The following is a 24370-nucleotide window of genomic DNA, read 5'->3' as shown; positions in this document are numbered from 1 at the left end:
AGTCCCTTTGCATCTCAGAATTTTGGATTTTCTCTCTGTTTAGAAAATAGTCTGCACATGTATTTCTTCCACCAAAGTGCATGATCATGATTTTCCAACACTATATTTCATTTGCCACTTTTCTTGCCCATTCTCCTAATCTGGCTAAGGCTTTCCATAGCCTTCCTGTTTCCTCAGCTACCTGCCCTCCACCAATCCTTGTATCATCTGCAAACTTTCCATTACCTAAGTCATTGATATACAGCATAAAGAGAAGCGGTCCCAACAAGTGGAGTGAAATTTGCTATTTTCTTGGCCTCTGGAACGATGCCAGAATCCAGTGATTCTTGGAAGATCATTACTAATGCTTCCACAGTCTCCATCACTATCACTTTCAGAACCCAAGGCTGTAGTTCATCTGGTCTGGGTGATTTTTGTACCTTTAGGTCTTCCAGCTGTTTGAGCACCCTTGTTATTGTAACGGAACTCACTTCTCTTCCATCACACCCTTTAACACCTAGCGCACTGCTAGTGTCTTCCACAGTGAAGACTGAGCAAAATACTCATTTAATTCATCTACCATCTCTTTGCCCCCCCCCATAATTAATTCTGCAGCCTCATTTTCTAGCACTCCTATATCTGTTCTCATCTCTTTTATTTTTTGTATACTTGGAAAAAGCTTCTATCCAGCTTGATATTGTTTGCTAACTTGCTTTCATATTTCATCTTTTCCCTTCTAATTATTTTTTTAGCTGCTTTCTGTAGGTTTTTAAAAGCTTTCCAATCCCTATCTTCCTGCTAATTTTTGCTTTGTTGTATGCACTCTCTTTTGCTTTTACATTTGCTTTGATTTCCCTTGTAGGCCACAATTGTACTAATTTGCAATTTGAGTACTACTTTGTTTTTTGTATATCTCTATCCTGCACCTTCCTTATTTTCCCTAAAACTCAAGCCATTATGGCTCTGCTGTCATTCCTAACTGCATCTCCTTCAAATTTACTTTGGCCAGTACCTCTCTCATACCGCTATAATTTCCTTTACTCCACTGAAATACTGCTACATCAGGCTTTACTTTCTCCCTATCAAGTTTCAAATTGTGATCACTGCCTCCTAAGTGTTCCTTTACCTTAAGCTATCAAATCATCTCTGGTTCATTACATAACACCTAATCCAGTATAGCTGATCCCCTAGTAGGCTCAGTGACATACTGCTCTAAAAAGTAATCTCATTGGCATTCAACAAATTCACTCACTTGGGATCCATTAACAACCTGATTTTCCCAATCTACCTGCATGTTAAAATCTGCCATGATTATCATAACATTGCCCTTTTGACATGCCTTTTCTATTTCCTGTTGTAATCTGTGGTCCACATCCCATCTACTGTTGGGAGGCCTATATATAACTGATATCAGAGTCCTTTTACCCTTGCAGTTTCTTAACTCAACCTACAAGGATTCAACATCTTCCAATCCCATGTCTCGCCTTTCTAATGATTTGATGCCATTCTTCACCAGCATCCCATCCCTCCTATCCCTCCGTAACAAATTTGTAACCTTGTACATTCAGCTCCAAGCTACAACTTACCGTCAGCCACGACTTAGTGATGGCACAACATCATACCTGACGATCTGTAAAAGTACAAAAGATCATCCACCTTATTTCTTATGCTCCGTGCACTGAGATATAACACTTTGAGTAATGTATTTGCTACTCTTTTTGATACTCCATCCCTAATGCACTGATGCTTACCCTGTTGATTGCAATTTTGTCCTATCATCTGGCTGCCCTTCCTGACAGTCTGACTGCACACTATCTTTGCTTTTTTTTCCCTACCATCTGCCCTATCCTGAGTCCCTTCACCCTGCTTCCCATCCTCGTGCTAAATTAGTTTACACCTTCCTCAGCTGCTCTTCAAACCTGCCAGTGAGAATATTGGTCCCCCTTGGGTTCAGGTACAAATTGTCACTTTTGAACAGGTCATATCTCCCCCAGAGGAGATCCCAATGATCCAAGAACCTGAAGCCCTTTCCCCTGACCAGCTTCTCAGCCACACGTTTATCTGCCAAATCATCCTGTTTTTACCCTCACTGGAGTGTGGCCCATTTAGCAATCCAGAAATTACTACCATGGAGGTCCTGCTTCTCAGCTTTCTACATAGCTCTCAAAATTCTCTCTTCAGGACCTCATTGCTTTTCCTTCCTGTCATTGGTACCAATGTGTACCAAGATATTTGGCTGCTCTCCCTCCCTCTGTAAAATGCTGTGGATGCAGTCTGAGATGCCCTTGACCCTGGCACCTGGGAGGTAACAGACTATCTGGGTGTCCTGTTGACATTCACAGAATCTCCTGTCTGTTCATCTATTGACTCCCATATCACTATTGCTCCCCTCTTCTCCCTCTTTTCCTTCTGCAGCACATACTCATGCTCAGTACCAGTAACCTGGTCTCTGTTGCATTCCCTTGGGAGCTAATCCTCCATATCAGTATCCAAAACAGTATACTCATTATTGAGGGGAATGGCCACGTGGGTGCTCTGTGCTAACTGCCTATTTGCCTTCCAGTTTCTTCTCCTGACAGTTACCTAGCTACCTGCCTCCTGCAACTTGGGTGTGACTACTTCCCTGTAGCTCCAATCGATGAACTCCTCACTCTCCCGTACAAGCCAAAGATTATCCAGCTGCTGGCCCAGATCCCTAACATGGTCTTCAAGGAGCTGCAGCTGGATGCACCACGCAGATGGTCCTTCTCTGGGAAATTTGGGGTCTCCCAACACTCCAACATCTGGCATGAAGAACACATAAAGGCCATTTAAACTACACTAGTACCCCTGACGCAGTAAGTAAAAAGGGAAACTTAACAGAAACTTACCCAGAACCAATGCCAATTCTGAGCTGAAGCCTCCTTTAAGCCAAAGCCTGACACTCCCACCCTCACCACTGGCCCACTCCCAACAGTGAGTGCTCCACTTGACTCTCTGCTACTCGCGCCGACCTGTGAGAAACCTCCTCACTGTACGCTGCTCTGGTTGCTGATTGGGAATGACACCAAACTCCTGCGAAGCTCTCCTTTTAAACTTTTGTCTCTTCTGTCTGCAGAACATTGTCCCAGAAGCATTGTTAAACACTCAGGTGATCTTTTGTAAACTTGAGACTTACAGCAATATTTGTTTCAGAGAGCAGTGGGTTCTTCTGTGGTGTTCTTCCATGAATACCATTCTTACTCAGAGTTTTTCTTTTAGTGGACATGTGAACAGAGACTCCCACCTCTACAGATTTCTGCAGGTCTTTTGCTGTTACCTTGGCTTCTTTTTCACCTTCTTCAGCATTGCACATTGTGCTCTTGGTGTGATCTTTGAGGGACGCACACTCCTAGGGAGAGTAGCAAAAGTACTAAATTTCCTCCATTTGTAGACAGTTTCTCTTACTGTGGACTGATGAACACCCAGGTCTTTAGAAAAGTTTTTGTAGCCTTTTCCAGCTTCATGCACCTCTACAATTCTCAGGTCTTCTGAAAGTTGTTTTGATTGAGGCATTGTGCACATAAACAGATCTTTCTTGAGATGAGCAGGCTCTGTCATTAACCTGACTTTGTGTCTTTTTTAATAGGGTAGAACACCTCTACAACCCACAACTCCAATCTTATTTCATTGATTGGAACACCTTGCTGCAAATAGCTTTTGTAGAAGGCATTACCCCAGAGGTTCACATACTTTTTTGAACTTAGACTGTGAATGATTAAATAATGTGCTCAATAAAGACATGATAAGTACAATTGTTCATGTGTTATTACTTTAGACAAGTTGGGTTTGTCTAATATTGTGACTTAGATGAAGATCAGACCACATTTTATGAGTAATTAATGTAGAAAACCAGGTAATGCGAAGGGTTCACAAATGGTTTCTTGCATCTGTACATTTCGCAGGGTAAACAAGCTGCTCTTGAATTATGTCAGGATCTGGTTTTGATCTTGTGATGTAGAAATTTTAACTTCGATAGTTTGTGAACGCAGAGATCATTCTCCTCTCATTGCGTGGTTGAGTTCAGCCATGTGTGGAATCATGTACTAAGCTGATGTTCTACATTTTGTTACTGCAGTACTAAGCTGGCCTCTATTTCCACCCAGTCTGATTATTTTTATACAGTTCTCATCTTGATGCAGAATTAATCATGCCAGGAGTTCAAAGGCACTGTTCACTATCAAGCTGCAGAAATGCAGAGTTCCAACTTAGAAATCAACACACCCAATTTTGTTTCCACAGATGCTGCTTGACCTGCTGAGTTCTTCCAGCAGTTTATTTTTTTGCTGTAGAAATGTAGAATTTTGTTGCTCAATTATTATGCCTACATGTTCAAGTTTGTTTAAATACGTTCTTGAGAAAAATAGATTGCTGCAATACATCTTTTTCTGCTTGTCCTGAAATGTAGAGGTAGGCTACTAACTGGAAAGTGTTCAGAAAATATTTAGGTTTTCATCCACCAATGATAAGGCAATGGTGGCATAGGTTCCAGTTAGGGAAAATATGATCTGGAAGTGGTAGACCCACACATCACTACTTCAGTCCTGCATGGTGGCCTCAACCTTTAGATTGGTGACCTTCTCTCATTCCCTTTGGTCAGCAGTCCTTTCTGGTGTATAAAGCCAAGTTTCAAGTTATATCTAGCTATTATTGTCACTTTTCTGTCTTTCCTATTCACAACTGCAGCTGAGCACACAACTCTCCATTTTATTAGTTCTTTCTTTAGGTAAGGTTAGCAGTTCCATCTAGTCCATCTTTTTCCCAGGGCAAAGATTGAAGGTGAAAAGGGGAAGAACTAAAGGGGATCTTCACGCAGAGGATGCTGGGTAAATGTTACAAGCTGCCTGAGGAAATGGCAGAGTAGGGTACAGTTACAACATTTTAAAAGGCATTTGCACCAGAATGTGAATAGAAAAGTTTGGGGTATATGGACAAATGCAGGCAAGTGGGACGAGCTCATGTCGTCTGCTTGGTTGGCATTGATGGGCGGGGCTGAAGGGTCTGTATCTGTGCTTCATTACTCTGAAGTCTAAGGGGGCATGTATCAGGATCTGCGTGCATGTTTGTTAGTAGCTTGGCAGGTGCAGTCTCAATTAGCTTGATACCTTGGTAGTACTGAAAGTAATATACCATTTGTGCTTCTGTGGAGACATCTATTTTATGGATAATTTTTCATTTTCATATACTTGTGATGCTCATTGTCACTTATAGTTCCTTTGGAAATGAAATCTGTGTGTGAATTCTTTTTGCTGATGCAATGGAATATGAAACATGCTGAACATGCTTTATGCAGTATTATTTGTCTGGTAGTTGTCTTTAGTTACTACTTTAATCAGCTAATCTAGCGGATTCACATAATGAAAATTAATGGCTATCAAAACTAGGTTAATTGTCCCAAAAATTTACAAAATCCTTAATATCAACTGAATGTAAAAACAACAGCCCTGGTCAGAAAAGGCATTGCAAATTCAATTCAGTTAGTTACATCTTTTCAAAATTGTTGGCCAATGGAATATTTCACGTAACTGTGCAGATGGCAACAGCCAGAGGTACATTTCTTCCATCTTTTTTCTAAGTTGTCTTATCCTGCCAGTGCTTCCCCATGGGCAGATAGTTTACAAAGCACATTTTATGCAGTTTCACCAATTTGTGCTGAGTACATGAGACCAAAGCAGCATTCAGTATTTTTCCGGTTATTCTCCCGAGAGAACATCAGAAATACTGAGTGTTCTCCCATTGGCCATGCAGGAAAGAATATGATCTTGCTAAATGCAGAATAAATATAATCTCTTCATAATAATCCAGAAAACTGGGGCTCACATTATATCATGTTACTATTAAGTCATAAATCTCAGTTGGAGCTGTTACAGTGTGTTCCAAATGTTATTTGTTACTGAAAAATGTGAACTAAGATCATTTCTTCATTATACCTTTGTATCTGGTATAATGAATGCTCATCCCAAAAGTAAAACATAAGAAAAACAATATAATTTTTTTCAAACAAGAAACAGCAAAAACAAAAATGCTACCTTGCTTTAAACAACCTTGACATACATTGCCTATAAAACCCCTCTTGGAAGTTTTCATGTTTTATTGTTTTACAACACTGAAGCAATCAATTTGGCTTTTTTGACAGTAATCAACAGAAGAAGGATTCTTTCGTGTCAATGTGAAAACAGTTCTCTACAAAGTTATCTAAATTAATTACAAACAAAAACACAAAATAATTGATTGCATAGTATTCACTCCTATTAATATAACACACCAAGGCATCACTGGTGACTTTAGAAGTCACATGATTAGTTATATGGCGATCATTGTGTGCAGTCAGGTGTTTCAATTGATTGTAGTAAAAATACACCTTCCAGAGAAGGTCCAGCTGCTGGTGAGTCAGTCTCTTGGCAAAAACTACACCATGAAGACAAAAGAATACTCTAAGCAACTCTGCGAAAAGGTTATTGAAAAGCACAAGTCAGGAGATGGATACAAGAAAATTTCCAAGTCACTGAATATCCCTTGGAGTACAGTTAAGTCAATCATCAAGAAATGGAAGGAATATGGCACAGCTGTAACTCTGCCTAGAGCAGACCATCCTCAAAAACTTGAGTGACCGTGCAAGAAGGGGATAGTGAGGGAGGCCACCAAAAGACCTATGACAACTCTGGAGGAGTTACAGTTTCAGTGGCTGAGATGGGAGAGACTGCACACACAGCTGTTGCCCAGTTATTTCACCAGTCGCAGCTTTATGGTAGAGTGGCAAAGGGAAAGCTACTGTTGGGGGGGGGGGGGCCTCACATGAAACCTTGGCTAGAGTTTTCCAGAAAGCATGTGGGAGATGCTGAAGTCAGCTGAAAGAAGGTTCTATGGTCTGATGAAACCAAAATTGAGCTTTTTGCCGATCAGACTATACCCTATGTGAAGATAGAGGGTAAAATGAATGCAACAAAATACAGGGAAATCTTGGAGGAAAACCTGATGCAATCTGCAAGAGAACTGTGACTTGGGAGAAGATTTGTTTTCCCACAAGACAATGACCCCAAGCTTAAAGCCAAAGCTACATAGGACTGGCTTAAAAATAATAAAGTTAATGTCCTGGAGTAACCATATCAGTGTCCAGACCTCAATCCAATTGAGAATCTGTGGCTGGACTTGAAAAGGGCTGTTCACTCACGATCCCCATGCAATCAGACAGAGATTGAGCAGTTTTGTAAAGACGAATTGGGGAAAAATTGCAGTGTCCAGATGTGCAAAGCTGATATAGAGACCTATCCTCACACACTCAAGACTGTAATTGCAGCCAAAGGTACATCTATTAAATGCTGACTTGAAGGGGGTGAATACTTGTCCAATCAATTATTTAGTATTTCTTATTTGTAATTAATTTAGATCACTTTGTAAAGGTTTGTTTTCACCTTGACATGAAAGAGTCTTTCCGTTGCACAGTGTCAAAGCCAAATTAAATCCAATGTGATTCACTGTTCTAAAACAATAAAACTTGAAAACTTCCAAGGGGGGTGATACTACTTATAGGCACTGTATTTTCAAAACTATTACTATGTCGCTATTGAATTATGGCTCCAGTTTTAAAAAAAAGTAAGCATTTAAATTCTGGGCGCATTTAGTTTGAAGTATACTAATGATTACCTAAGCTCTAAATGGGTTATTTTAGACTTTGCCCAGTTGTTTAACAGTGTCTTGAAAAATTCTTTCTTTCTAAAATTTTAAGGACCAAAGTAATGAGGAGAAGCACGCAAATGGAATGATAGTAAGTTTGTAAATTAGTATGATACTTTGTTATTCTATCCTATGTCTTATGGTCTTTTCTTTCTTACTTGGTTATACGCTACAAGGGAAAAAGTGATTTGCAATGTAGTTGATAAAGAAATCCTATATCGTTATAGGTTTCTGGATGTTCAATTACTGATTTGCTGCTGTTTACTTACTCTTCTGGTTGCTTCCATTTCTTGTATATCTTCTCTAGCTTGGCATCTACAGTGATTTGTAAAAGCATTACAAATTACACGAATATTGATATTCCTGTTATTATAAATGTCCAGATGTATTCATGACTGATTGAATTAGTGCCTTAAACTAAAACTGTATGATATTACTGCCTTGTATTGTTTCCCAGGTTTTTAGATTACAACAAAAATTCATTTTGACGTCTGTGAGGTTTAGCATGACCGTAATCAGTTACTGGACTGCAGTTTGCAGCCAAACAGGGAACATTTAGTGCTTCAGAGCTATTGTATGTGTAGATGCTGGGTTATGGAACTCTGAACCTTAAAATGGTATCATCTTTTTGAAAATCAGTAATGCTGGTTTCTGGAATTCATGAAATTCTCTATCCAGCTTGTGGACTTCTTTTAATATTTGCTTGGCATTCATTTGCCTGGTTGTAGAATTAGATGCTGTTTAACTTTTGAAATCCTGCTATGGTTTCAGTGTGCTGCCTGCTGGTATTTTTGTTGAATGTTGTGTAGCATCATATTGTGTACTGTGCAAAATGCTGAGAATAAATGAATCCAGGTTTTGATAGGATTCATCTGTGACATGGTAAGTTTTATAAATGTGTTCATTTATTACTATCTGTTGCTTTCAATTACTGAATGCACCTGGTTCATTAATTTGAAATGTTAAAGCCTATAATTTGTTTAAATGTAAATATTTTCTTTATTGCAAAGCATTGCTCTTGAAATACCTCAATTAATGTTACTTGAAATAATGCTTTTAATTATTTACATGTACTAATATGAACTGCATGTCATGTTTTCTTTTTGACATAATCCATGTTTCATATTTTGGACTGATAAATTTCACAACATATGTCAGTGATAATAAAACTGATTCTGATTCTTGGCTGTGTGCTATTTGTTGAATCCTAATTCTTTCCGCAAAATGCCATAGTCATGCTGTTCAAAAATTCAAACTTGCATATTCATTTAGAATTTTAGAATTGAGATATAATGTCACAAATGTGTATGTTTTCAAGATTGTTGCTTGTCTTACTTCATTAAGGTAGTAACCTGATACTTTTGAGCATCTCTTTAAAATTTTAGAAGTATATTTTTGATCCTTTTTAGAAAATTTACCAGTACTCCTAGCAACAATATACAGTCACAATCCGTGGAAGCATTTGTATGCATTTTCAAACGTTATAATGTTACAAGAAGTTGTGTTAAAGAAGGGCAGGCATGGCACGTTTGGTAAACTGTGCTTTCATAATTGAAACAACTGAATAGCAAAAGAAAAGCAAATCCTGCACATCATAACTCACAGGACACATTTATGTAAGCCTTCGTGCTGATAATTGCTCAAGTAACTGGATCAAATTTAATTGATTACCATGTTATTGTTATTAGTTTTATAATCCTTCCTCTTCTTTTAAATTTCTCCTCTCCTCTCTCTCAGGTTTTAGCTGACTTCCACTCTGGATCTGTTTCTGTGCCCTGATGCTATCCAATATTAGTATGGTGATGCAACAACCTTTTAACTTTTTTTTTCTGATCTCTCCAGAGTACAATCAACCCAGTGGATGGCGTTTTTCAGCCCAATCCTTTGGAGTCAGCTGTAATTAGCACTATGCCTACCCAAACTGTTTTACCACCAGGTATATAGTTACATCAAATAGTATGTACAATTATATAGCTGAAGCACATGATATTATACTTTGAAAATACAGTTGATTGGCTCCAGTATTAGTTTGCTGTCTTTGGGTTTTTAATAATAGTTTTGTGCTTAGAGTTATTAAAATAGTATTATCCAACCTAATTAATAGTGATAACACTTAAGGAAAACAGGTAGCAATTATATTTTTGCTTGTGATTGGTAGATAGTAATGTGTAACTTGCAACTGTTACTTAATCAAGCTATGGTTTACTTATTTACATAATTGAAAATTTGCCCTTGGGAGAGAGCGAATTCCTAGGTATGTTCTTGAGAGCAGTACTTTCAAGTAAAAGCATATCCATTTTCATTTTTTTCAACCTTGTAGATGGCAGTATTATAAGATACTCTCTAGTAAAAAATATGCTTCTAATTTTTTTGAAGTGAATTATTTTGAGAGAAGCAACTTATCTGGGTTTTGTAGTTTTTGCACGATCTTCCATCATGCCTAATGGTCTCCATATATCACAATTATTTCTGCAACCACTACTGTATCTTCATGTCTGTAATTGAGGGGTAAAATAATTTGTAATATCCAAATTTGGCCAATATCTCATCCTCTTTCAAGGTCCCACTATAAAGAATATGTCATGGAATTATGTGAATTGCTATGTTTTGTTGAGGCAATCAAATAATTTGATATCCAACTAAAGGAGTCAGTATGTGACTTGTATGAGTGGGATACATTTTAATCTGTTCATCCAGTCCTCTCAAGCATTTCCTCTTCCAAGTGCTTTTACATCTGTTAAATCCTATCAACTGTGTGTCTTTGAAAAAAAAATCAAATTAAATTTCCCTCCAAGTGAATCACCTGCTTTTCTTTACGTGACCCCTGCAGTGATTACCACGCATTTATATGACATTTAAGTATATACAAGGTAGGATTTAGAAAGGAAGTACGCATTAATTCAGTGTTACTGTTTACAAATGTATTATGAAAACTGTCTTGCTTAATTGGTAGTCAAGAAGTAAAATTATATGGTTACTTGTTCATTAAGTGAAAGATCTTGTGTTTTGCATTTGCAGGTAGATTCAATTTTGTTGCAAATTTAATTTACTGACTTAAGATTTACATAGATGACTTTGTCAAATGACTGGTGATGTTAATGGGTCTTGTGATTATTGCATAGATGCCATTCAGTGAATTTAGGCACAGGAAGATGCATAATTGAGAGCAAAAGTTGAGAAGCTGTTGTTAATAATGATGCAAAGATTGGTGGAGTTGTGGATCAGAAGTATGGTTTCCTTAGGCCACAGAAAGATATAGATCATATGGAAAGAGGGCAGGGTGGTGGCAGATGGGATTTATTCTGACCAAATAAGGAACATTTCATTTTGAGTTGTCTAATACTGGCCAAACTTGGCTAGTAATGGCTGGGAACTTGTAAATGTTGATGTGCAAGTTTATAATTCCCTCGAAATGTTGACAAAAGTGCAGTGGGTAGTGAAGATGATGTTCAGTTTGCTTCCCTTCATTGACAGGGATATTGAGTTGGCAAAATTATGTTGCAGCAGCTGAAAAAGATATTAGCTAGGCTACAGTTGAACTGGTGTATGCATTACCAGGAGTGAAGCGTTTCAGTTATAGGAAGATAGTAGGGATTCAAGAAGCTGAGGAGCAACCTTTATAGAGGTTCATAAAATTGAGGAGCATAGATAAGGTAGGTATCCAGTCTTTTTCAAGGGTATGGGAGTTCAAACCAGAGGCCGTAGTTTTATGGTGAGGAGGGTATCTGAGGTGCAAGTTTTTCCACACAGAGGATGGTGAGTATATAAAACAAACTGCTAGTGGAGGTGATAGAGCTGGATACAATCACAGTGTTGAAAATGCTTTTGTTCGGACTCATGAGTAGGAAAGGAGTAGAGGGATATGGACAATATTCACAAAAATAATATTAGCATGAGTAAATCTCTATTAGCATGAACAAGTTGTTCTATGCTAACTGAGAAGTCTGTTTATGCTAGTAAATGGGCATTCAGTAACAGGTTCATAGGGCCTGTTTCTCTCTGTGGCCTACTGTATCTGCAAAACAAGCCAAATTTGTCCTGATTGATTCAGTATGATACAGCAGTGCAGTAACTATGTTAGTGCACTTGTCATCCTGAGCTTAAGACAATCAGTAGAGCTACTAGGACTTGATGTTTCAATCCCTGTGGTAAGTCAGCTCTCTCGATGTTGGCAGTGGGCTTGGAATGGTGACAAGGAGGGAGGGTAGGTACGTCATCGGGGTCACCAGGTGGGCACCCTCCTTCTTTGACGTTTCGTTGATAAGCCCACGACGTCTCCAGAGGGCTCAACGGTGCTACCTGGCATCCCAGATACACCCCCCTCAGTTCCATACCCTCCTGTCTTCATCTTGCAGCCCAGTTGTTGTCTTTCCTTTTCATCCAAATCCAATTGCTGCTTTCTTCTGCTGCATTTGACAAGGACTTGATTGCTTGTTGGAGGGAGTGACCCCTCACCCCCATCTTCTTCAATAGACTGGTCGTAGATGTAGCAATGAATCCCCTGCATCCCACTTTTACAGGGAAAATCTTGGTCTTCCAGCCATTCTGGGCAGCTTTAGTTGACAGTACAGAGTACTTGGTCTTTTTCCTCTCATAAGCTTCTTTGACACCATGGTACTGTCAATTTCACAACATATGCCAGCTTGCAAAAATATAATCACATCATACCATAGAAGCTTGGTGGTTAAATACACTTAAATAAAATCTGGAAATAATCAACCATTGGATTATTATTAAAAATCCATTTTATTTACAGGTATTTTGGGGGAAGTAAATCTGCTATCTTGTTTTGCTTGGAAGTAACTACAGAATTATAGTAAGATAAAAGTCTTGGGTTTGACCACATTAATGTTGGATTAGAACTGATGACCTTATGCTTGTCTTGCTAATGTTGCTCATGTGAGAGTTGGGAAAAAATTATCTATGTGCAAAACATTGGTAGTAGATTTCCTTGACAAGACAGTAGGCAACAATTGTTGTTGGTTAGACTTTTCCTTGATTATATAATGGGCCAAGTTTTACTGTGAATGCAACTCATGGGAATCAGTCCTCCATCTCTGCTTTAATCTAATTTTTATTTCTTTTTAAATTTTATTCTTTGAAGTGAATGCCAAAATGCTACACTGCTCTGACTTACATCTACTGGTTCAGATTCTTCACTGCTCATTAATGATTCACTTGGCTGGTTAAACTAATAACCAGTTGCTTGCACTTTAAGCAAAGATTTAGATTCCCTCCTGATGATAAAGCCACAGTTTGAACTTTCCACTGAGTTTGCATTGCAAAGGACCATATGAAATGTTTTTTAAATGCTGAACTGAATTTTCATCCATGATTTGTTCCAGAGTGTCTGTGTAACCAGAGCAATTAACTGTGCATCTTCCTCACCAATCCATCTGAGGAATTGTGAAAATTATTTTTTTCTCTATTCCTTGTAATCAAATTCTGCTGCCCTCTAGTTATTACTTAAGAAGAATGGACTAATAATTTGCAGGCCTGACAACCTACCTTACTGGCCTCCAACTTAAAAAAAAATTGAAGGACGTGGCAGTGATTATTATAAAAGTATATAGAATTATCAGAACAAGTTTTGAGGGGGTGGGGTGGTTTGCGATAACAAGTAGAGTTTACATAGGTCTTTACAAGTAGTCCAAAAAGTTCCAGCTAGGCTTTTTCATTATGACAAACAGATCTCACAAAAATTAAGGTTCTTTGGCACCAAGGGAAGGTAACAAGTTGGAACTCAGTTGCACTCTGGGGAAGGAAATATTTGGCTGAGCTTGTAGTGACTGGGAAGCTGCTTGCAATGTGATTCAATGGGTTCCTTCCTTCTGAGTAAAATTTAGTAAAGGGATAAAATACTCAAGGAGGGCCATTTCCCATGGCCTAGGTCTTAAAATAGATCTTCTCATTTCAAAGAATTGGAGGGAGTTGAGGAAACATTTTTAATTTGCTAAAATTGGAAGAAACTGGAGTTCCCTAACTCAAAGGGTGATAGCCGTAGAAACTGGGGAGGAGGGACAATAAAAAGTAATAAGCCACAGTGTACAGAGTTGTAGGCTGAACTAGGAAGTGGTAAATGCCTCTTCCCTCTGCTGTTAGTGCCACGATTCTGTGATCAAGGTGAGAGGAAGAAAGATTTATAATTGACGATGCCAGATAAAGTTTGAGAGTGATAATCTACAATTATAGTATGTAATTCTTTGTGTCAAGGAATTTTTATCACTCGACATCATATTCTGAGAAATGATTTGAAGATTATTTGAGTTGGTTTTCAGTGGTGAATATACTTCATAGCTACAATGGAAATGTGGGTACTTTATGTAGCCAAATGTGTTAACTGGTAGGGAGCTGGAAGTCTGTGCAGACCAACTGGCTGGAATGTTCAAGGACCTCTTCAATCTCTCACTGCTACATTTGAAGATTCTAACCTGCTTCAAAAGTTCAACAATCATACCAATGTCTAAGAAAAGTAGAGTAAGCTGCCTGTATGATTAACACCTGGTAGCACTCTCATTTACTGTGAAGGAGTGCTTTGAAATCATGACAGAATTAACTTCTACTGCAGTAAGAACCTGGACCTATTGCTATCATCCCATCAGTACTGATTACCAGGCTTCAAAATCTGGACCTGGATCTGGATTATCATCTTTCTTATCAAAAGATCCTCCCTGACAATCAACACAGGAGCACCTCAAGGATGTGTGTTTAGGTCACTACTCTGCTCTCCTTACACTCATGACTGCGGCTGCCGAGGGCTGTAGACTCAGCTAGTTCCATCACAGGCACAACCCACCCTGTCATTGAGGACATCTTCAAGAGGTAATGCCTCAAGAAGCTGTCAAGGACTCTCACTGTCTGGGCCATGCCCTCTCTATGTTACCAGCATTGGGGAGGATGTACAGGAGTCTGAAGACTTGCACTCAATATTTAAAGAGCAGCTTCTCCCCTGTCATCAGATTTCTGAAAGGTCCAGGCGCAGTGCTTAGTTATTTGTCTTTTGCACTGTCTTTATTTTGTAACATTATTATTACAATATGTCTTGTACTGTACTGCTACAAACCAAATGTCATGATATACTGTATGTCAGTGAGGATAAACCTTATTCTGATGGGGAGTCAGACAGTGATATTTCTCCAAAGTTAACAAGGAAGGAACATATCTGGTCCACAAGATAAAATTCTAAATTGGTCAAGGCAAATTTTGACCAGATTAGACCTGAAATTGCAGAAGTTGCTTTGCATTGGTTGTTTGCAGATAAAGGGACATCTGACAAATGGGGATCTTTTAAAATAAGATATTGGGAGCTTAAGGTCTCATGTTCCTGTTACAGTGAAGGGCAGGGGTTGGCAGGAGTAAGAAGCCCTGAATGGCACTGGATATTGAGGCTCTTTGTTCAAGAATAAAAAGACGTGTGCCAGATATTGGTAGCTGAAATCATGTGAATCCCAGGAGAAGTGTAGAGGTTTGCAGGAATCTACTTAAAAGGAAATCAGAAGAGGGCATGAGGTAGATTTGTCAAAGAGGTGAATCTAAAGAGATTTCCTAAGTATATACTAGGACTTGAATAAGTGGACTCAATGAGAAGACGGGGATATGTGCAGCAGCCGGAGCATAAGCCTATCAATCAGGATATCCATGTTTACACTAAAAAGGGCAGGTAGGACCACTGCTTTAAATTGCCATTATTTCAGTGAACATAGTGTCATAGGTATGGCAGACAAACTGAAGGCATGGATTGCTTTTCAGGACTGGGATATTATGACCATAACAGAAACATAGATGAGGTAACGTCAGGACTGCCAAGTTGATGTTGTGTGACACTGATGTTTTAGGAGTGACAGAGGAACAGATAAGAATGGATAGAATGCTCCCGTTTTTAATAAGGAAGAACATTACAGCAGTGCATAGGATGTTCTTGAGGGATCATTGAACAAATTAGAAATAAGACAGTGATAGTCACTATATTAACCCCCCCCCCCCCCAATAGTCAGCAGGAACTTGACGAGCAAGTATGTTAAGAAATTGAATGTAGTTGTGAAGAATAGTATGGTAGTGCTAGTGGGAGGTTTCAGTTTTACTGATATCATTTGGGGCATCCAGAGTTCAAAGGCCCTGGATGGGTTAGAATTTGTGAGATGCATCCAATCTTCATGCAATGTATAGAGGAACCTACTCAGGAAAAAACAATTCTGGACCTATTCTTAGGGAATAAGGCTGGCCAGGTAACTAAAGTATCAGTTGAGTCCAGTGATCTCAAATCTATTAGTTTTAAAATAGTTATGGAACAAGACAGAACATGTCCACAAAGTAAAGTCTTGCCCAGTTTTGAGGACAATAAGCAGGATCCATCTGTGGTTGACTGGGTGACTGTATCTAAAAGCAAAGGAACTATTGGCATGTGTGAGGTTTTTTTTAAAGGATCATATCAGGAATCCAGGTGTAGCATGTTCCTGTTAGTATGAAAGATAAGCATACCAAGTTCAAGGATCCCTGGCTAACAAGAGATATTGAGGTTGTGGTAAGGAAAAAGGTACATCATGTTTAGGCAACACACATCTGATTTCCAGCATCTGTAGAAGTTCCTCTTGATCATGTTTAGGCAGTTGGGTGCGAATGGAGGAGGTCACTGATCAGAGCTGGCCATGGATCTTGAGTCCTAGCTGTCTAGATACGCAAGCCTGGGCAGTACGATACGGAGAGCAAGCTGTTGCCCGTGGAGCAAGCTCCCCCTCTCCACAGATCTGATGAACCCAAAGGAACGGAAGAGACGGATACTGTCTGGTACCAGCAGCGTCGCAGGAGTTGCCAGTCAGCATTGAACTCAATGTAGGACTGCCTTAGGGACTCCAATTCCAAATTTTCCCCTTGGGGTTTACTCCTGAAGCCTTCCCCATGAGTGGGTATAACCTCAAGGTGGCAGAGGTTTGAGATCAGAGTTTTCCTTCTCGTAGATGAACTATCAACCACGGCTTAAGAGCCCCATCTGCCCAGAGCAACTGGTTTTAAGGTGCCAGTAACCCAGCTTTGCCCCTTTTCCTGTCAGTAGAAGTGGTTTCACTGCGCTTAGTAGCTAAGCCACATGTGAAGGCCCAGAGCTGGACTTGATTGTCAGAGGCTATTTGAGGTGCATGCCATTGGGAGCATTGAGTAGAGAGTGGGAACTTGTCCCCATTACCTCCCCTGGGTATAACGACCTTAAGAAACTTCGGCTGTGAATGAATCCCTCAAAAAATAAGCAGATTTAATGAGGAGATCAGGAAGGCAAAAGAAAAATATGAAATGGATCTGGTAGACCAAGACATTTTTCAGTTATATCAGCAGTAAGAGGGTGAATAGTGAGAGATTAGATTCTCTCAAAAGACCATCAGGGCTGCCTATGTGTGGAGCCACAGGAATGACTGATATTTTTAATGTCTATTTCTCTCAGTTCTTACCAAGGAAAAGATCATAGGTGTAAAGAAATGAAGACAAGCAATGAGATTTTGGATCATATGCATATTACAAAGCTAAAGGAATTTGCAGCCTCGTAGTGTATTAATTTGGGGTGGTCCCCAGGGCCTGACCGAGTACACCCCTGGATTTTATAGAAGGCCGGGGAAGAAATCACAGAGGCCTTTGTAAAAACAACACACATCAAAGTTGCTGGTGAACGCAGCAGGCCACGCAGCATCTGTAGGAAGAGGTGCAGTCGACGTTTCAGGCCGAGACCCTTCGTCAGGACTAACTGAAGGAAGAGTTAGTAAGAGATTTGAAAGTGGGAGGGGGAGATGATAGGAGAAGACAGGAGGGGGAGGGATAGAGCCAAGAGCTGGACAGGTGATAGGCAAAAGGGGATACGAGAGGATCATGGGACAGGAGGTCCGGGAAGGAAGACAAGGAGGGGGCGGGACCCAGAGGATGGGCAAGAGGTATATTCCGAGGGACAGAGGGAGAAAAAGGAGAGTGAGAGAAAGAATGTGTGCATAAAAATGAGTAGCAGATGGGGTACGAGGGGGAGGTGGGGCCTTAGCGGTAGTTAGAGAAGTCGATGTTCATGCCATCAGGTTGGAGGCTACCCAGACGGAATATAAGGTGTTGTTCCTCCAACCTGAGTGTGGCTTCATCTTTACAGTAGAGGAGGCCGTGGATAGATATGTCAGAATGGGAATGGGATGTGGAATTAAAATGTGTGGCCACTGGGAGATCCTGCTTTCTCTGGCGGACAGAGCGTAGGTGTTCAGCAAAGCGGTCTCCCAGTCTGCGTCGGGTCTCGCCAATATATAGAAGGCCACATCGGGAGCACCGGACACAGTGTATCACCCCAGCCGACTCACAGGTGAAGTGTCGCCTCACCTGGAAGGACTGTTTGGGGCCCTGAATGGTGGTAAGGGAAGAAGTGTAAGGGCATGTGTAGTACTTGTTCCGCTTACACGGATAAGTGCCAGGAGGGAGATCAGTGGGGAGGGATGGGGGGGACGAATGGACAAGGGAGTTGTGTAGGGAGCGATCCCTGTGGAATGCAGAGAGAGGGAAAGATGTGCTTAGTGGTGGGATCCCGTTGGAGGTGGCGGAAGTTACGGAGAATAATATGTTGGACCCGGAGGCTGATGGGCTGGTAGGTGGGGACCAGGGGAACCCTATTCCTAGTGGGGTGGCGAGAGGATGGAGTGAGAGCAGATGCACGTGAAATGGGGGAGATGCGTTTAAGAGCAGAGTTGATAGTGGAGGAAGGGAAGCCCCTTTCTTTAAAAAAGGAAGACATCTCCCTCGTCCTGGAATGAAAAGCCTCACCTGAGAGCAGATGCGGCGGAGACGGAGGAATTGCGAGAAGGGGATGGCGTTTTTGCAAGAGACAGGGTGAGAAGAGGAATAGTCCAGATAGCTGTGAGAGTCAGTAGGCTTATAGTAGACATCAGCGGATAAGCTGTCTCCAGAGACAGAGACAGAAAGATCTAGAAAGGGGAGGGAGGTGTCGGAAATGGACCAGGTAAACTTGAGGGCAGGGTGAAAGTTGGAGGCAAAGTTAATAAAGTCAACGAGTTCTGCATGCGTGCAGGAAGCAGCGCCAATGCAGTCATCGATGTAGCGAAGGAAAAGTGGGGGACAGATACCAGAATAGGCACGGAACATAGATTGTTCCACAAACCCAACAAAATGGCAGGCATAGCTAGGACCCATACGGGTGCCCATAGCTACACCTTTAGTTTGGAGAAAGTGGGAGGAGCCAAAGGAGAAATTATTAAGAGTAAGAGTCTTTTTGGATTTCTATTAAGAGTCATTTTGGATCTCCCCCTCCCCCTCCAACTTTCAAATCCCTTACTCACTCTTCCTTCAGTTAGTCCTGACGAAGGGTCTCGGCCTGAAACGTCGACTGCACCTCTTCCTACAGATGCTGCCTGGCCTGCTGTGTTCACCAGCAACTTTGATGTGTGTTGCTTGAATACCCAGCATCTGCAGAATTCCTGTTGTTGGCCTTTGTAAAAGTGCTTGTTCTTCGTTTGCCATTAGCAAAGCTACAGAAGACTGGAAGGTGGTTAATGTTCTATTGTTCAAGAAGGTTAACAAGGACAGTCAAGGGAACTACAGGTTGGTGAGCCTGGCTTCAGTTGTAGGGAAGTTACTGGGAATTTTGAGGATCGAGATCTTCAGTCACTTAGATTGTCCAAGCCTGATCAGGAATTGTCAACAGAAATGTTTGAGGAGATTTAGGAGGATGTTGTCAGGACTCAAGGGACTGAATAATGGAGAGAAGTTAAGCAGATTGGAATTCTTTTCATCGGAGCATAGGAGAATGAATGCTGATCTTAGTTTATCAACTTAGGAGGGACATAAGGTGAATATACAGTCTTTTTCCCAGGATTAGTGAATCAAAAACTGAAGGGGGTAGGTGTAAAGTGAGAGGAAAAAGATTTAATAAGAATACGAGGTTAAAATTTTCACCCAGAACTTGGTCACTGTATTGGAATGAGCTGCCAGAGGAAGTGGTTGAGACAGTTCTGTTAACAACATTTACAAGGTACTCAGACAATGAATGGATTGGAAAAGTTTAGATACAAGTCAAATGGAGGCAAATAGGACTTGCTTAGATGGGACTCTTGGTTAGCATGGAGGGTTGAAGGGCATGTTTCTGTGCTGTATAACACCGTAATGGTGTTGCACCAAAAGTAACTTGTCACTGCACATATTTGTATACCTGCCCTCACTTGATGTTGTTATGTCACTCAGCAATAAGAGGGCGTATTATTAACTTTTTCCATTCTCTTTATTGTAAATTTTCAAACATTATGATATAGCAGTCCTTGCAATATTTTATTGTGTTGTGGAGTTCAAGATAGCCCAGCAGGCTAAATGATACAAGAGGGTGGTGTTTATTGTCTTTAGTAAAATTTTCTGATTGAACAAACAGTAATTAGTGAAATATAAAATAAATAGAGAAATCACTTTTATGGAAGGCAATTTGTTCTGGTCTCCATATGAATGACTTCCCATCATTCATGCTGTCATACTGCAAATGGTATTAAGAGTGCAGTTTGCACACTCAAATTGAATATAGTGCAAGAATATTTGATTTTGTTGTCTTTCTTCGGTGAAGTATCTCATTTGCAAGTCCTCCCACTGTTTTTAATAGAATAGGAAAGATTAATGTGAATGTTATCCAGCTGATTAAACTGTGATAAAAAGTGTTTTTTTGAAGAATAGATCCTGTTTGTTTGTAACATTGAAATGTTGTATTACTTTTTAAATACGAGGATGAATCTCAGGGTTGTGTACTGTATATATCGATAATAAACGTACTTTGAATCTTTGAAAATATATGAAAAACAGGATGTATTGTAAACATTTAATACAGTGTATACAGTTGGAGACTGAGCTAGTTACAAAAGAACACACTGTACTTTTGATTTCAATCCAGAATACTGTACAGTGTTAAAGAGGCTCTGTAATTCATATTTTTGAAGATGCTTTTTTTTTGACAGAACCTGCTCAGTTAAGCAAAGCTGAACAGCGTCCCTCAACTTTGGCTGTGGGATCTGCCATTAATGCAATGGGTAATCACCAGACGCCAACTCCTAATAGTACAGGTTGGATATATTTTGTTTTCTATGTTTTGTTCAGAAGACTGTGTACTGTTGCTCAGTTATACAAGATTAAGTCTTATGTGCTCCATTAATGTTTGACCTTTCTAGTTGACCAGGATTATTGATGTGTAATTTGAATACACCCACTGTAGTTTTATTGTATGTGTTATGAAACTCCCTTACGAGAATTGGGGAATAAAGGGTCAGCAGTCAACCTTGAGGGAGAATATTTAATTTTGAGTTGACACATTTCCAGTTCATTTTATTATCCCTACAAAGCCATGCCTTCTCTTGCCCTGCTGCGGCTAGCAGTGTTAAAGAAGTGAAAGTTATTCAGCCTTTGTAGCACTCTATAAAGAGAGCTTAAAGGTTGTATTGACAGTAGTTTTGAGAACAGCTTCTTAATTTCAGACGTGAATGTATAGTATGAGTTAGTTAATTGAATCATATCCTTAGATTTTTGACCTTATGAGAATCTGATTTAATGTCCATATTGATGCATTGCTGTTATGGTGCACTTAACATACTTATTCTGCAAATGGTTACTTTATAAATCAAGAAGAACTCCTTGGTCATTTGTAGAGTAAATCCAGTGACTGGAATAGATACTCACATTTGCAATGTTTGCATTTAATCAGCTGGCTTTGAGTATTTCAGTCACATTGTACCTCCCTCAATGGCTTACTAAACATGGAAATGAAAAGAAGGCTGCTTTTCACTTGGTGGCTGGTAGCTCATTATGCAGTAAGCACGAATTAACTTTTTTTTTCTGAATGAGAAATACAGTGCAGCTGAAGTTTTGGACCAAGACCCTTCATCAGGATAGGCCGAAATATCGACTGTACTCTTTCCCACAGATGCTGCCTGGGCTACTGAGTTCCTCCAGCATTTTGTGTGTGCATTGCTTGGATTTCCAGCATCTACAGATTTTCTCTTGTTTATGAATGAAAAGTGAGTGCCAGTTTTGCTAAGTGCATTGGGGGAGAAGGCATACAGTTCGCTTACAAGTTTAACTGCTGCAACCAAACCAGCCAATGCTGATACCGTGAAAGTAAAGCAGCAAAACTTAAAACTGAAACCATTGTTGATTGCAGAGTGCTTTAAGTTTCATAAGTGGAACCAAAAGGAAGGGGAGTGCATTTAGCTTACATGACTGAATTGAAGAGATTGGCCAAGCATTGTTAGTTCAGTGATGGGATTAATGATGCGCTGAGAGATTGTTTAGTTTGTGGTCTTACAAGAAAGCATTCAAAGTCGGCTCCAAACTGCAGCACAAATCACATTTAAAAGTGCAGTTGAAATTGCTGTATCAATGGAAACAGCAACCAGAGACGCAAGTGAGTTGCAGTCAGGAATTAAAGTGAGCTTGAACAAAATCACAGTGCCTAAACAGAAATCTACCTGGTTGAACAAATTGTGTTATTGTTGTGGCAGGGGCTCCAATACACCAGGCCAATGCAGATTTAAAGGTAAAACTTGTCGAAAATGCCACAAAATTGGACACATCCAAAGAGAGACAAAAAAACAGGGCTACACAGGGAAAAGAAAAAGTCTAGTTGCAGTTTTAAAGAAACGCTAATCTGCATGCTGTTGATGATAAATCTGATAATAATGAGAGTGACACAGGACTGCGTAGCCTTGAGATTTACAGTGTGAAAATTAACAAGAAAGGAGCAATATGGTTTATACCAGAAGTGAACAGCAAATTAATTAAAATGGAATTGGACACTGGCTCGGCTCTTTCAGTCATTCCACAAAATGAGTTTGAACAACATTTCAAAGATACTAAACTGAAGCCTGCAGAGATTCAACTAAGAATTTGTACTGGAGAAATAACTCCTGTGGGAATGACATTCATAACCGTGAAATACAACCGACAAGCTACATTCAGCTTGTACGTGGTTAAAAACAGGAGGGTCAGGAGTGTGGGGTCATGAGTGGCTGAGACGACTATAACTTGATTGGAGATATATCCACCATTTGCATGCCACATCCCCTGCAACAGAGTCAACTGAACGTGAATTAAAGAAGGTACTGGACTGTGCTACAGCAGTGATTAAGGATGGCATTGGAAAATTCAAACATAACAAAGGTAAAATAGTATTAAATAAAATGCCATACCGAAGTTTTACAAAGCCCATCCGGTTCCTTACACCATCCAAGATAAAGTAGCCAGTGAGCTAGATCACAAGGAGGCTGAAGGAATTCTTTCCAAGGTTGAATGGAGCCCATGAGGGATGTCAGAAGTCCCACTAACTGGGAAGGGTGGGTCTGTTCAGGCTCTGTGGTGATTTTAAGATCACTATCAACCCAGTACTGAAAGTAGATCAATACCCTCTGCCCAGGATAGAAGATATCTTTGCAAACGTTTCTGGAGGGAAGCACTTCAACAGAGTGAATTTAGTTGAGGGCTATAGGTGGAGGTGGAAGAAGAGTCCAAATTGTTTCTTATCATAAATACTCAGATAGGGTTTAATTGCTATAGTAGGCTTATTCGTCAAGTAGCATCTGTACCCGCACCCTGGCAAAAAGCTATGAACCAGATGCTGCAAGGCTGCCCAGGCACTCAGTCTTATCTGGGTGACAAGGAACATCTCCAAAATCTCTAGACAGTGTTAGAAAGATTAGAAGATTGTGGGCTCAGCATGATGCAACAAGTGAGAATTCTTTAAACCAACCATCACTTCCTTTAGTTATACCATTGACGCACAAACAATTACACAAGTGTGCTGGGAAAAGTCAGGCAGTGGTAGATGCCACAAGGCAAAAGGATGTGTCACAGTTGTGGTCTTTTTCAGGATTTGCCAATTACTATAACAGATTCCTGCCAAACCTCGCTACTATGCTACACCCATTGAACTCATTACTGCAGATCAGGAAGAAGTGGCAATGAACAAAATGGTGTGAGCTAAAGGAAATGGTGCCATCAGACACTGCTCACACTTTATAATCCACATTGTCCAGTGATGCTTCCCTGTGACGCCTCGCCTTATGATATAGGGGCAGTCGTATCACATGTTATGAGTGATGTAACTGAATGTCTTTGCATCATGTTCCCTTAAGACTGCAGAGAAACATTATGCATAGATTGACCGAGGCCTTGAGTCTGGTTTGGGGTATAAAACATTTCAACCAGTACCTGTATGGGGGAGAGTTTACCCTCATTACTGATCATCAACCACTGGCGTCCATTTTCACTCCACAGAAGAGTGTTCCAGTAACAGCAGCAGCAGGAATGCAGAGATGGGCTCTGTTTCTTGGAGGACACAATTACAAGATCGAATTCAAGAGGGCAACTGATCATGAAAATGCTGGTTTACCCGTTTACCCTTGGGAAAGGAAATACCTGAAAAAGTTTGCAAAAGATGATCCCCCCCACCCCCCCGGCTTTTGATGTATTCCTCCTAATGCTAATTGATAGTCTCCCTATTTCGGTAGAGAGGATCCAAAGGGAAATCAGAAAAGAACCTGCACTGTCTCAGGTCTACATGGCCACTCAAAATGGTTGGAATGTGCAGCAGAAATTCCAGTTCCCCCATTTTTACTGGCACTGGGGTGAACCCCCTTGACGGGTTTGCCTTATGGTGTGGATTAAAGGTTGTACCCTGAAGCTGAAAGCTAAAGTTTTGGAGGAGCTA

The 24370-nt window shown here is 40.3% G+C and overlaps 1 protein-coding gene across 3 annotated transcripts in view; it reads left to right on the top strand.

The window, feature by feature from the left end:
- The window catches only part of osbpl9 (oxysterol binding protein-like 9), a 201180-nt gene that overhangs the window by 134124 nt on the left and 42686 nt on the right, over positions 1 to 24370 (top strand). For 2 of the 3 annotated variants that reach the window (XM_072273758.1, XM_072273760.1), the window contains 3 exons: positions 7724 to 7762; positions 9514 to 9607; positions 20631 to 20735. In XM_072273758.1, the coding sequence (XP_072129859.1) occupies positions 7724 to 7762; positions 9514 to 9607; positions 20631 to 20735 (238 nt within the window). The remainder of the gene's footprint in view (positions 1 to 7723; positions 7763 to 9513; positions 9608 to 20630; positions 20736 to 24370) is intronic. The other variant, XM_072273759.1, reaches the window with a different exon arrangement.

Source organism: Mobula birostris, chromosome 12 (genome assembly GCF_030028105.1).
Source record: "Mobula birostris isolate sMobBir1 chromosome 12, sMobBir1.hap1, whole genome shotgun sequence".
Lineage (NCBI taxonomy): Eukaryota > Metazoa > Chordata > Chondrichthyes > Myliobatiformes > Myliobatidae > Mobula > Mobula birostris.
The sequence above is the reverse complement of the archived record's forward strand: the minus strand, read 5'-3'. Positions and strand labels throughout refer to the sequence as shown.